This window comes from Haliotis rubra, unplaced genomic scaffold, assembly GCF_003918875.1.
Source record: "Haliotis rubra isolate DU_JTF1 unplaced genomic scaffold, ASM391887v1 Scf1074, whole genome shotgun sequence".
In the NCBI taxonomy this organism is placed as follows: domain Eukaryota; kingdom Metazoa; phylum Mollusca; class Gastropoda; order Lepetellida; family Haliotidae; genus Haliotis; species Haliotis rubra.
The window spans coordinates 299550-312428 of NW_025764975.1; the positions used below are offsets into that span (position 1 = coordinate 299550).

At 42.6% G+C, this 12879-nt stretch overlaps 1 protein-coding gene across 1 annotated transcript; it reads right to left on the reverse strand.

The window, feature by feature from the left end:
• Window positions 1-2375: 2375 nt before the first annotated feature.
• Window positions 2376-11181, reverse strand: LOC124280197. The gene is made up of 2 exons (XM_046716095.1): window positions 11143-11181; window positions 2376-2849 (listed from the first exon to the last, which is right to left on the reverse strand). Exons 1-2 carry the CDS (start codon window positions 11179-11181, stop codon window positions 2376-2378), a joined length of 513 nt encoding a protein of 170 aa, XP_046572051.1.
• Window positions 11182-12879: the final 1698 nt, after the last annotated feature.

The following is a 12879-nucleotide window of genomic DNA, read 5'->3' on the forward strand; positions in this document are numbered from 1 at the left end:
AAAATATACACCCTAATACTGAAAGTGTAATCGGAAGAACAGGGCGATTGTGTTTACTCTTGTTCAACCGACCTTCACCTCAAAGAAATTACCTAATATAATGCTACCCAACAATGTTGACGTATGACATCACTACCGATGACCTATTTCTTACAAAATGGCGGCTTTGCTGACAAGGATACATAGGATTTTGCGAGGACCCTTCCACTGATTCGGGGATCGTTTGTACGTAAATATGACAGCAGTGAAAGTAATCAGAATGATTCCTGACTATCTGTGTATTGTTATTATATTTTTTATCATTTTCACTGTAAGTAAGAGAAAAAGCCAAAAATGCTGATAATTACAGTTGTCGTTCTGCGTGATTTTTCGTCAGTCGCTGGCGTCACGCTGCACGGAAACTTTGACATTTTTTATGAATCAAATCAAAATCATTGCATTGTATCTGTTTATAATTTCCTGTTCTGAAGCTGCGATTTTCTGTGCAGTTTATTCTCTTCCATGCATGATATTTTATCTAGACGGATTGGTGTGCCATAAGACAAAGACCAGTTGCAATTTGATTCTAAAATGCCATGGGGAATTCAGTGATGCAATTTTCAGAAGCTGAATATGAAATATACGTGATGTAATAGTCGTCTCAATACCGGCCTTCGCGAAACGTGATTTTGTAAACACTATCCACTTTGGCGGAAGCGCTCTACGGCGTTCGTGTAAGTGTATTTTTCGAAATCATCCCAACCGATTCTAGATTCATCAGCAACGTCTCCAGAATTATCATCAGCGATTTCATAATAAAACTGATACCAGTGATCATGAATATGTTATTTTGAAATTCAATACTCCCAGTAATTATCCGATTTTCACATTTCAAAACATGCAAGCAAATAACACTGTGAATCGCGATTTTAGTGCTGTGTCAAAAATGGCGACATTTTCGATGAAGCCTATTTTGAAGGTCATTTTCAGCACTTGAGCTTTGTCTAAAAATAATAGTGCATGGTATCAAGAAACAGGACATTTCCGCAGAATTCGAAACTGTGAAGTGTATTTGTGTGCGCGGGATATATTGATTTTTATTGGACTTCAAATTGAGGGTTGAAGGGGAAGGACATATATGTCTTAACTGACAAGTCCCACCCTCTCCCCGTCATAGCAGACCAGCCCACCCCTCATCCCGTCGCAACAGACCAGCCCCACCCTCACCCCGTCATAACTGATTAGCCCCACCCTCTCCTCTGCATGGCTGATCAGTCATAACTGATCAGTCCTCCCTCTGCCGTCTCGTCCACCCTGATCAGCCCTCACCCCCTCTGCTCCATCCCTCTCCGTCATAACTGATCGGCCCCACCCTCTCCCGTCATAACAGACCAGCTCCATCCCTCTCCCCCCGTCATAACTGATCAGTCCCACCCTCTCCCGTCGTAACTGATCAGCCCTCCTCTGCCGTCATAACTGATCAGCCCCCCACCCTCTCCCCGTCATAACAGTCAGACCAGCCCCCATCCTCTCCCCGTCATAACTGGATCAGTCCCACTCTCCCCGTCGTAACTGATCAGTCCCACACCTCTCCCCGTCACTTAACTGATCAGTCCCACCCTCTCCCCGTCATAACTGATCAGTCCCACCCTCTCCCCCGTCGTAACTGATCAGCCTCTCCCTCTAACAGACCAGCCTATCCTCACCCCGTCATAACTGATAGTCTCGCACTTTTCCTTGTAGTCATAGATCAGTCCCAATTCCCCCGTCATAACCTATCCCCGTCATAACAGACCAGCCCCATGCCGTCACCCAGCCCCACCTCACCCGTCATAACTGATCAGTCCCACCCTCTCCCCGTCGTAACTGATCAGCCCCTCTACCTGTCATAATCTGATCAGCCCCACCCTCTCCCGTCATAACAGACCAGCCCCATCCTCACCCCCCGTCATAACTGATCAGTCCCACCCTTCCCAGTCATAACAGATCAGTCCACCCTCCCCGTCATGGCTGACAAGTACCATCCTCTCCCCGTCATAACTGAGTCCCACCCCCTCCCCCACTGACAAGTCCTCACTCCCGTCATAACTGATCAGTGACCTATCTCCAGTCCCTATCAGTCCCGGTTTGACCTCACCCCGATAAGGACCAGTCCCTAAGCCTCCGGTTTTGATCAGAGGGCTACTATCTTATACCTCCTATACCATTAGACGGACGTAACCCAGCCTGTGTTTTGGTCAGACGGTCTGACTGTCCTGAACCTCCTATACCGCTAGACGGACGTAACCCAGCCTGTGTTTTGATCAGACGGTCTGACTGTCCTGAACCTCCTATACCGTTAGACGGACATAACCCAGCCTGTGTTTTGATCAGACGGTCTGACTGTCCTGAACCTCCTATATACCGTTAGACGGACGTAACCCAGCCTGTGTTTTGATCAGACGGTCTGACTGTCCTGAACCTCCTATACCGTTAGACGGACATAACCCAGCCTGTGTTTTGATCAGACGGACTGACTGTCCTGAACCTCCTATACCGTTAGACGGACATAACCCAGCCTGTGTTTTGGTCAGACGGACTGACTGTCCTGAACCTCCTATAGTACCGTTAGACGGACGTAACCCAGCCTGTGTTTTGATCAGACGGACTGACTGTCCTGAACCTCCTATACCGTTAGACGGACATAACCCAGCCTGTGTTTTGATCAGACGGTCTGACTGTCCTGAACCTCCTATAGTACCGTTAGACGGACATAACCCAGCCTGTGTTTTGATCTGACGGTCTGACTTTCCTGAACCTCCTATACCGTTAGACGGACATAACCCAGCCTGTGTTTTGATCTGACAGTCGGTCTGACTGTCCTGAACCTCCTATACCGTTAGACGGACATAACCCAGCCAGTGTTTTGGTCAGACGGTCTGACTGTCCTGAACCTCCTATAGTACCGTTAGACGGACGTAACCCAGCCTGTGTTTTGTTCAGACGGTCTGACTGTCCTGAACCTCCTATACCGTTAGACGGACATAACCAAGCCTGTGTTTTTGATCAGACGGTCTGACTGTCCTGAACCTCCTATACCGTTAGACGGACATCACCCAGTCTGTGTTCGCTACAACATATAAAGGAAGAAGTATTAACGCATAGGATAACACACAATGCATGTGGCTGCTAAGAAAGTCCTTTTGGTTGAATAGATTTCCTGTACTGTTTCCCAGACCTTGGGTCCTCTCTATACATCCTGATGTCCTACATCCAGTGTAGCGTCCTCCTTGTGATACATACCCCGTGAACATCCGGGTTATAGTTAGTTTACTGCGTACCATACTTGTCTGAAGGGACGACTGACGACTCATTTATGTAGATTGGTGCTCATGACGTTAATCACAGTATTGTGTGACTCGGACTTTCATGCTGATTTAAGTCTGAGTGAGACGTTTAAGAAGAAACAAACCAATATTATAATGAACAGGACACAGACTCGTTGAGGATGTTTGGTCACCATATGCTTCTCTCTACTCCGTACATTCCCATATAGGACACATGTACCCGGTCTAAGCCCCTGTAGTTTACTGTGCATGGATCCGTCCGTTTTGCTTCAAAATGAAATGGTCGCGGGTTCGAATCTAGGTTCATCCCGATAACATTTCTGGATTGATCAGCAACAGTCGACCATTTTACGGAAATTGTAAAGGACCGAGGCCTGTTTTACTTCAAGCTGTTGCTGTTCAAAGCCGTGGTAAACAATACTCACTCACTCACTCACTTTCGCATGTACTTTTTGTCGCTCACGGCAATAAAAGAGCTTTATCGTTTTTGTAATTATGTCATTGTCAGTGTTGCGACAATCGGAAAAAGGCTCTAAAGCGAATTGGTTATGGCAAGGTGGAAACGTGAGGTGAAATAAGGTAGATCAGGTAAGTTCTACATCAACGTGCATTCGACGTGTGTGGTTGCTTTTCCTAGTCTGGACAACGCCTTGTCACAGCCAGAGGATCGACCACCAACTCTCTAGACAGACGCTACATAGGAGACGGCCGCTTGAACGTCGATAGCCCCTGATAACTGTAAATGGTGTGGAATATCTAACATTCTTATGGACTCTAAACGCTTTTTGAAATGTAAAAACATATTTCGTTCTCATTCACCTAATCCCCAATTTTACGTAGTCAACAATATTTCAGCTCTATGGAGGCGATCTGTAAATAATTGCTTCTGGACCAGACAATCCAGTGATCAACAGCATGTGCACCGATCTATGCAGTTGGGATGCGAGGACAATCAAGTCAGTCTAACCACCCGATCCCATTTGTCGCCTTTTACGACAAGCATGGGTTGCTGAAGACCGATTCTTACCCGGATCTTCACGGGTCCGCCTTTTATAACAGGCATGGGTTGGTGAAGACCGACTCTTACCCGGATCTTCACCGGTCCGCCTTTTACAACAGGCATGGGTTGGTGAAGACCGACTCCTACCCGGATCTTCACGGGTCTGCCTTTTACAAGCATGGGTTGCTGAAGACCAATTCTCACCCACATCTTCACGGGTCCGCCTTTTACAAGCATGGGTTGCTGAAGACCAGTTCTCACTCGGATCTTCACGGGTCCGCCTTTTACGACAGGCATGGGTTGCTGAAGACCGATACTTACCCGGATCCTCACGGGTCCGCATTTTACAAGCATGGGTTACTGAAGACCAATTCTCATCCAGATCTTCACAGGTCCGCCTTTTACAAGCATGGGTTGCTGAAGACCAATTCTCACCCACATCTTCACGGGTCCGCATTTTACAAGCATGGGTTGCTGAAGACCAATTCTCACCCACATCTACACGGGTCCACCTTTACGACGGGCATGAGTTGCTGAAGACCAATTCTCACCCAGATCTTCAAGGGTCCGCTTTTTACAAGTATGGGTTGCTGAGAGACCACTTGTTCCGCCTTTTACATAAATTCTCACCCAGATCTTCACAGTTCCGCCTTTTACAAGTATGGGTTGCTGAAGACCAATTCTCACCCAGATCTTCACGGTTCCGCCTTTTACAAGTATGGGTTGCTGAAGACCGATTCTAACCCTAATCTTCACGGTTCCTCCTTTTACAAGTATGGGTTGCTGAAGACCGATTCTAACCCGGATCTATAGGGTGCACTGTGTAAGAGCCACAACGGTGAATTTCTTCAATTTTGCAAAGTACCAATAATCAGATATCTACGACTGTATCTCAATCTAACAACCAGGTTAACCGTACACAAGCTGTCAGGAGCTCGCATGACCCATTTTTCAAATTTCCAATTGCAACATCGCGGTAAATGCAGTTACTTCCGTGAAGAGGTCAAGGCCATGAGGTCACTGCTATATCCGGGTGGGTAAGCGAATACGGCGGAATTTTAAAATGTCAACTAGGCCTTTTGAAAGCTTTTTGATATATGTTTTTCAATTTATCATTTTGTTTCATGGGCGATTAATGCAGCCAATAAACAAAACGTTATTTGTTATCTCTGAATTTGGGGTTTGTTACTATAGTTATTGACAGTTTAACCACCTATCACCTGACGTGGGCGATACCACTGTCCAGAGACTTAAAGACGAGGCCACTGTGTATGTGTGTGTGTGTGTGTGTTTGGTTTCCTTCTTTCAGAGTAATACGGATTACATAATACAACATTGAACCTGAAAATTGTAAAATGTTCAATTCTAACGTGCACCAGGCGATTCATTGTTCATCCCTGTTCTTTTGATCAAACAAGATAAAGACGAACAATTCTCCACTCTAAACAGGGTGCAATTCTTCTAAATTTAATAAACGATAATTTAACTTTTGTAAGTGTATAAAATATAGCCCGTGCCATCGTCCTTGGGAGTCTATTTTTGTGAAGGACGGTCTGTTAAATAGGTATGGCCGTCCTGTGGTCGGAGGTAATATTTGTAAAAAGAAACTTAAATTGTTGAATTTTATTGGTTTAGTTTTTGGGACTGGCTGTGTTTGTTCAGGACAGGTCACTGTTTTGGACAACCAGTCCTTGGACAGGCCACATTTATATACTATTTGTCGCAAGTGAATGATGTCTTGATACCACCCACTATCATATTTGGCAAAGCAAAAGTACTGAAGAAGATTTTTCAAAATTAGGTAAATCTTAAATTTCGCCATTGTTGATGGTGTTGTTTTCTGTATGTTAGCAAATATAAAAATCGGATAATTAATCAGGATTTTTAAAATGGCATATTAGTGATCACTGATATCTGTATTTCATCTAATCACCAATGGTGATGGAAAATACAGAAACACAAACGCCGAAGTGAGATTTCCGCCACATTGGATAGTGTTTTAAAAATCACGTTTGCAAAGACCGGTCATGAGACGACTAATATTACGTCACATATATTTCACATTCAGCTGCGACAAATGCATCACTGAATTCCTCATACATTTGAGAATAAAATAGCAAATGGTCTTTGTCACCAATGCCAAGTGTCCAGATGATCAAACGAAATATATTTGGTGTGAAAACGAAAGCTATGCTCGGAAGACCGCGCTTGTTTGAGAACAATCCAGATTTTATACTGTAACATGTTCTAAAATTGTCAGACATCCATTCGTCAATTGTTGTCTCGGTATTTTCTAACTTCACTTTGTTACAATATAAAAATAAAATAAATATAAAAACAAATAGCAAGACGTAGGTAGTCAGGGTGTTAAAGGGCAAGTTTACACGAAAATTAACCTTTTTGTCTTGCAATTTCTCATCATAAAACGTGTTTGTCAAGTAGTTTTATAGACAAAACAGTACAAATATCAGAAGTAACTAGTTTATTTTTTGCGTTATATCGATTCAAATTTTTCACATTTACCGAGTGTTCTATGGCCACAGTAAACACACCATGGCTTACGTCCCTTGGAAATGACGTCATTGGTGCCAAACCGATAAACTAATGACGTTGTTAGACACATTTCACGTGGCGAAGATATAGGTGTGGTTCTAGTGTCTCGATGCGCAGGCTACTGTTTTAATCCAGCTGGCCGTCAGCTGGCTATGTGATCAGTTGCACAGTGTGATGACGTTGCAGTTGTATACAAAAAACGTATACATTGTACAAACAGTGTTACCACGTAACCAAATACTACAACATTCAACCTGAGTCGGTAGTCATTCAACAGTATCGTTTTTCACAAAAACTAAAGCGTTTATGCACTACACCTAGCTTGCCATCGGTGAATGTGTCGGCATTCTACGTTTGTTACTTAATTCCTGCATATATCCACTCTTCCTACCTATCGATACCACAATTATCCAAATACATCACGAAGATAAATGAAAGTGGCAGTTGTTAATTCTGTTTGAAATTCGTTTTCTATGATACCATTTCTATGACGCCCATTGTAAGGCAAATACATGTATACTGAAAATTACATGCATCGTAAATCTGGCCAATTTGGACAGATTACGAAATCCCCATTCACTGTGTTTTCGTAATTTATAGTATTGATGTCATAATTCAAATGTCAAATTTTGCTGGGAGAATTGAATTAAAGAGAAAAAAAAAAAAACCACCCAAGAACCCGTATCATTGTGATCAGCGGTATTTTAAAAAATTTTTGATCGAATCACCAATGCTCGTTCGAAACATTGTCGATACAACAGCTAGAGAATCGCTGAGAATGTTTTTGAAAATACGCACAGTTAACGTCAAAGTGAATTTTCAGCCATATTGCAGAGTGTTTATAAAATAACGTCACACGTGCACTTACACTAATCCCAGAATTCCACATACAGTTCAAAATATAATGACAAATGGTCTTTGTCACCAATACCAAGTGTTTCAGTGAAATCTAACGAAATAAATCAGATGCCGCGCTGGGAAAGGACCACTTGTTTGAAATGTAAACAAAGTCAATCTCAGATTTTACACTGTGTATCTGTTCGCCTACTTTTGTTTCATACACTTGCTCATTAGTTTTATACCATGCACGGGAATGGTATAGTAGCAAGCGGTAGTTATACAAAATAGGTGTATTCCAATGATTTCCGAGATTCATCACAACATATTGTAGTTTCTGAAAGCGTGACGCCATGATTGACGCAAACTCACGAACACCCACGATGGAAATTCTCCACCCCTGGTCACAATGAAAACAAAAGGAAAATAACAACCAGCAGATTGTCAGAATGTTTCGGACTACTTACATGTCACATTTATGTATATACGTTGCTTGAAACAACGAAATTTTCCGTCGAAAAATCCGATGTACTCGTGTACACGCCATTTTGAGAGTGTCACTTCCCGATAGTGATGTCATACGTACGTCAACATTGTTAAACATATTTAGTATTTTCATTGAGGTGAGGCTATGAATGAAAATACACATTATCAATCTGTCCTGCTGATTACATTTTCAGTTCTTATGCTTCTTTCAGTATTTTCACAAACTTTTCTCACGTGATTAATTTCAGTATTATTATTTTTTGATTTGGGACTAGACAGGAGACCAGTCTAAAATCAAGTGGCACCAATTACGTCATAATCAAAGGGCGGTAACTCTGACCTGTTTAGCTCGGCATTTAGGGCCGCATAATGGCATAACATTTCAGCACTTATTTTGAGGGTTTTACTGTCATTGTAAGAAAAATGAGTGTATCATCTCAAACAGTGATATTAAATAATTAAAATATTTCACTTTGGTTCACATAAGAATAAATGTGATTTTATCGTGTACACTTCCCCTATTGGTAACTGTTTATCTATTAAGGACATTATTTTAATTGTAAGTCATTCATTTTCATGTTCTGCAATGGACGGAATGGCAGCCAAAAAACGAAGCCTTTTATAAAATTAACGGAAAATATATGAGGTACATATGTTGATCAACGAACATACAAATGTCGGCTTTTCCGACGTCGCAAAAGATCCATAAAGCAAATCATGGCGTCATGTTTTCAGTAATTTCTTTACATTTGAAGATGTAATTTGAACTCTGTTTAATAGTGGTGCGGAATTACTCAAAGTACATCAACACAAACAAGGGAATATGGGAATCTAAGAACTAATGTAGATATGGGACAGGACCATCCATTTCGCTGTTACACAATTTCTCATGTTGTGTGATTTCAATATTTCTTCTAATTTGTGATGCTAGCAAAACGTATTATGTCTAGCCATATATATATAGTGAATGCATAACGTTAATCATAAGCACACAAATGATTTGATATATACTTATGCCATTCAGATACAACCAGACAGTATTTAGTTCCCTCACACATTCCATGTAGACGAAAACAAATATCGTCGCGCAGTGCTTTTGTTAGAGACAGTTACTGTTTTTTAGCAAAATTTCGTAGCAGTGTTTATTTTTCAAGGAGGCTTAGTGTCTACAGTCAGTATTTGAATTTATCCCATCGGATAGGATTGGTTGGTTGGTTGGTTGGTTGGATTGGTGGATTCAAGGCCGCTCTCACCAGTATTCCTGCTATATGGCGGCGGTCTGTAAATATTCGAGCCTGGACCAGACAACCCAGTGATCAACAGTATGAGCATCGATCCACGCAATTGGATACGATGACACGTGTCAACTAAGTCAGCCAGCCGGACCACCCGATCCCGTCAGTCGCCTCTTACGACCAGCATGGTTACTGAAGACCAATATTCTAACCCGGATCACATACATCAGAGGGACCTTAATTAGATATTCTACATTACTGTGCAGGTGTATTGCCTAAGGTAGATTTGGCTCCGCGCCAACTCGATTTTCGCATAGCGTTAACTTTTCAGACTTGTGTGTCCCCCCAAAAACAAAACTCGGCATCCAGGGGTTAATATCATCAACACTATTTGAACTGGTGACAAAGACCATCAGTCATTTTGATTTAAAAAATGTATGAGGAATTCAGGGACGTGTGTGTTGCAGCTGAGTGTTAAATATATGTGATGTAATAGGCGTCTCATGACCAGCTCTCTCTATATATAAACATAGAAGTCTGTAAACACTCTTAAATATGACAGAAAGCTCACTTCAGCGTTTGATCTAAACGATTTCAGGGGTAAAGGCGAGGTTTCAGAATAATCACTGGCGATTTGATGAAAAAACACATAACAGTAAAGACTAATAGACTATTTTTCAGTTCAGTTCAACGGGTAATTATCCCATATTTACATATGTACATATTATCATACAGTAATCGATGCCGCGAATGGAAATATTTGTCTTCCTGGCATCCATTGGAGTTAATACAGCCGAGATGATTTGAGTGATGATTGTTATCAGGTTTTATTTTTGTATATTTGTGCGTAGTAGTCACTGCAGAAAGGGTACATTTCCCCGTGGGCATCAAAGGGTTAAAATTCAGCAGTAATCATCTACAGATGTCCATTCTTCCTTTGTTGAACGATACCGACACATGGTATTTGACCAAATGCTGCTTTGTGCTGTACGGCTTTGATGCCAGCATTGCGCCGCTCTAAGGTCCTATCTGGCTGAGAAGATGGCCGGGCACCTCGGTGTATATCTGTGACGTCACCAGCGGTGTGACGTCACTGTCACTGTACAAATGGCGCCATGTCAGCTGGGTCAGTCTGAGGTCTAGAGAGCGGCAGCGACGTATAAAACAAACAGCTTGTTGTTGTCTCGTTTCACAATTTCGCGATCTATTCACAGAACAAAATTAACGCAGGGTTATGTTAAGACAAGCGACGTTTACCTACAATCACTCACCGTTTATGTTTCCACTCACTTCACAATCTTTCTTACCCGATCACGCGAGGGCTCCAAACACAACAAATGACAAAATGTCTGGAAAATGCTTTCAACAAGTTTTATTTATGTTCAAAAACGAAAAAGGGAATCACCCTGAATCGTGACGCGACAAGCGTGGACGGCACGCACCTCGTCAGTGTCGGTAACGACATGTGCACCGTCTCTGTCCACACCAACACTTTGGCCACAGAAGTGTCCACCACGTGACACCAGAAGACTCCACCACTCGCGGATGTCCATAGACTCTCGCGAAGTGAATCACTAATCCACCCGTCGTTGTCCCTGGCGTTGATGTCCAGCACGTTCAGTGGCGATCAGCTTCACGATCTCAGGTCTCCACCCCAACAGGCCAAGTGAAGGACGTTCCAACGTTTCTGTCCACCGAAAAGCGACACATCAGCCCCTCTACCCACCAGGAACTCCACATCTCTGTGTCCTCCGTACGCCGCCATCACCGGTGTCCTGCTGTAGTCTCCTCGTGTTGATGTCCACGTGACCCGCTGCCAGGATCCGCTTCACTCTTCCAGGTCACCGGCCCAGCTGGCGGAGTAAGAGGTCGCGGTCTGCTGCTGCTGGTGATGGAGTCGCTGCAACACAAAGTGAAACTGTGTACATCGAACATCTTTGTCCGCACATCTACAATATGCTTTTCATCATGTGATACGTGACTCCGGACATTTGTTGCTACATCGTTTCGAAACAATTCCATCATGGCTGACAACAATACAACATGGCGGCAATGTCAACATGTGGTTTCTGGAATTATGGATGGTGTGTTGAATACAGAACTTTCTGTTAGAGTTGTAGAAGTTGTAGCAATATCTTGTGTACGACTGGAAGTGTTGATGCTTTGTTGAACTTTGATAATGTCAGGGTACAACTGTTGTTTTGGTTTTCCTTAGGGTCATAGATATAACGCGTTGGTTTATGTCACAGTGTTTTGTTTGTTGTTTATCGCCACACTCCAGCGGTATTCCAGCTGTCTGATGGCGACCTCAGCATAAATATCTGGTTGTGGAATCCTGTATCATTGACAACATAATTGTCGATCAATACCATAGGCGTGACTCATCTCCAAGTCTCCACGGGTATATACATCAGCGTGAAATGCAGGAAGAATTAAAAGGACTGCTTGGCTTCCTGCCTGCTGGGTTCTCCCACTTACCAGGGTAGATCAGAGTCCTTGTGTCGTCTCTCGGCGCTGGTGGAGACAAATCTTGCTCTGGCTCGGATCAGTCAGCGAGGCTGGAAACAGGGAATATTTTATTCAGAAAACTATGCATACATTATAACTACTGGCCTCAGATTTTCGCCTTTCCACATACGTTGTGCCTCCTCAATATTATGCATGATTAGATTCTAAACTACATTTCTTATATGGAAGAAGTATTAAATATATAGCGGTTTTAATTTGACTGAGATAACTCTTCATGGAGACTATGCAGGAAAAAGTAACACTTTAAATTTAGATTTTACAGTTTGAAATCCTGTGACACACGTGTCTATGCAGGAAAAAGTAACACTTCCTAAATTTAGTTTTACGGTTTGAAAATCCTGTGATTGACAAAATGAACGTCGATCGATACCATAGGTGGGACCCATCCCTCAAGTCAGAATCTCAAGCGGGGTATAACATCAGTCTGTGCAAATGCAGGAAGAATTAAGGACTGAGCTTCCTCCACACCTACCAGGTAGATCAGCAGAGTCTTTGTGTCGTCATTGCCACTGGGTGAATCCGTCTCGCTCTGGACCAGGGTCAGTCGAGGCTGGAAACAGTGAATATGTTGATCAGAGAAACTGTACCAATACCACATGCTGTACATTTCTATCACTACTGGACTCTACTTTTCACTTCTCTACATGTTTTGCCTTTCAATATCACATATGGATAAATTCCAAATACCATCTCGTTATGCAGTAAGAAGGTATCAACATATATGTATTTGATTTGATTGAGATACCTGGTTCATCAAGACCGCATATCTCTGCAGGAAATGTTCTGCAACACTTCCTCAAAGTTATTATTACGAGTTTGAATCTGAAATGTAATAAGCTGTGCACTGACCGTGCGCTTACAGGCTGAGATGCTCCTCTCGGTTCAAATCTATGTAACTGAATAGATTGTTATTTTGTTTTGAAATATAAACATG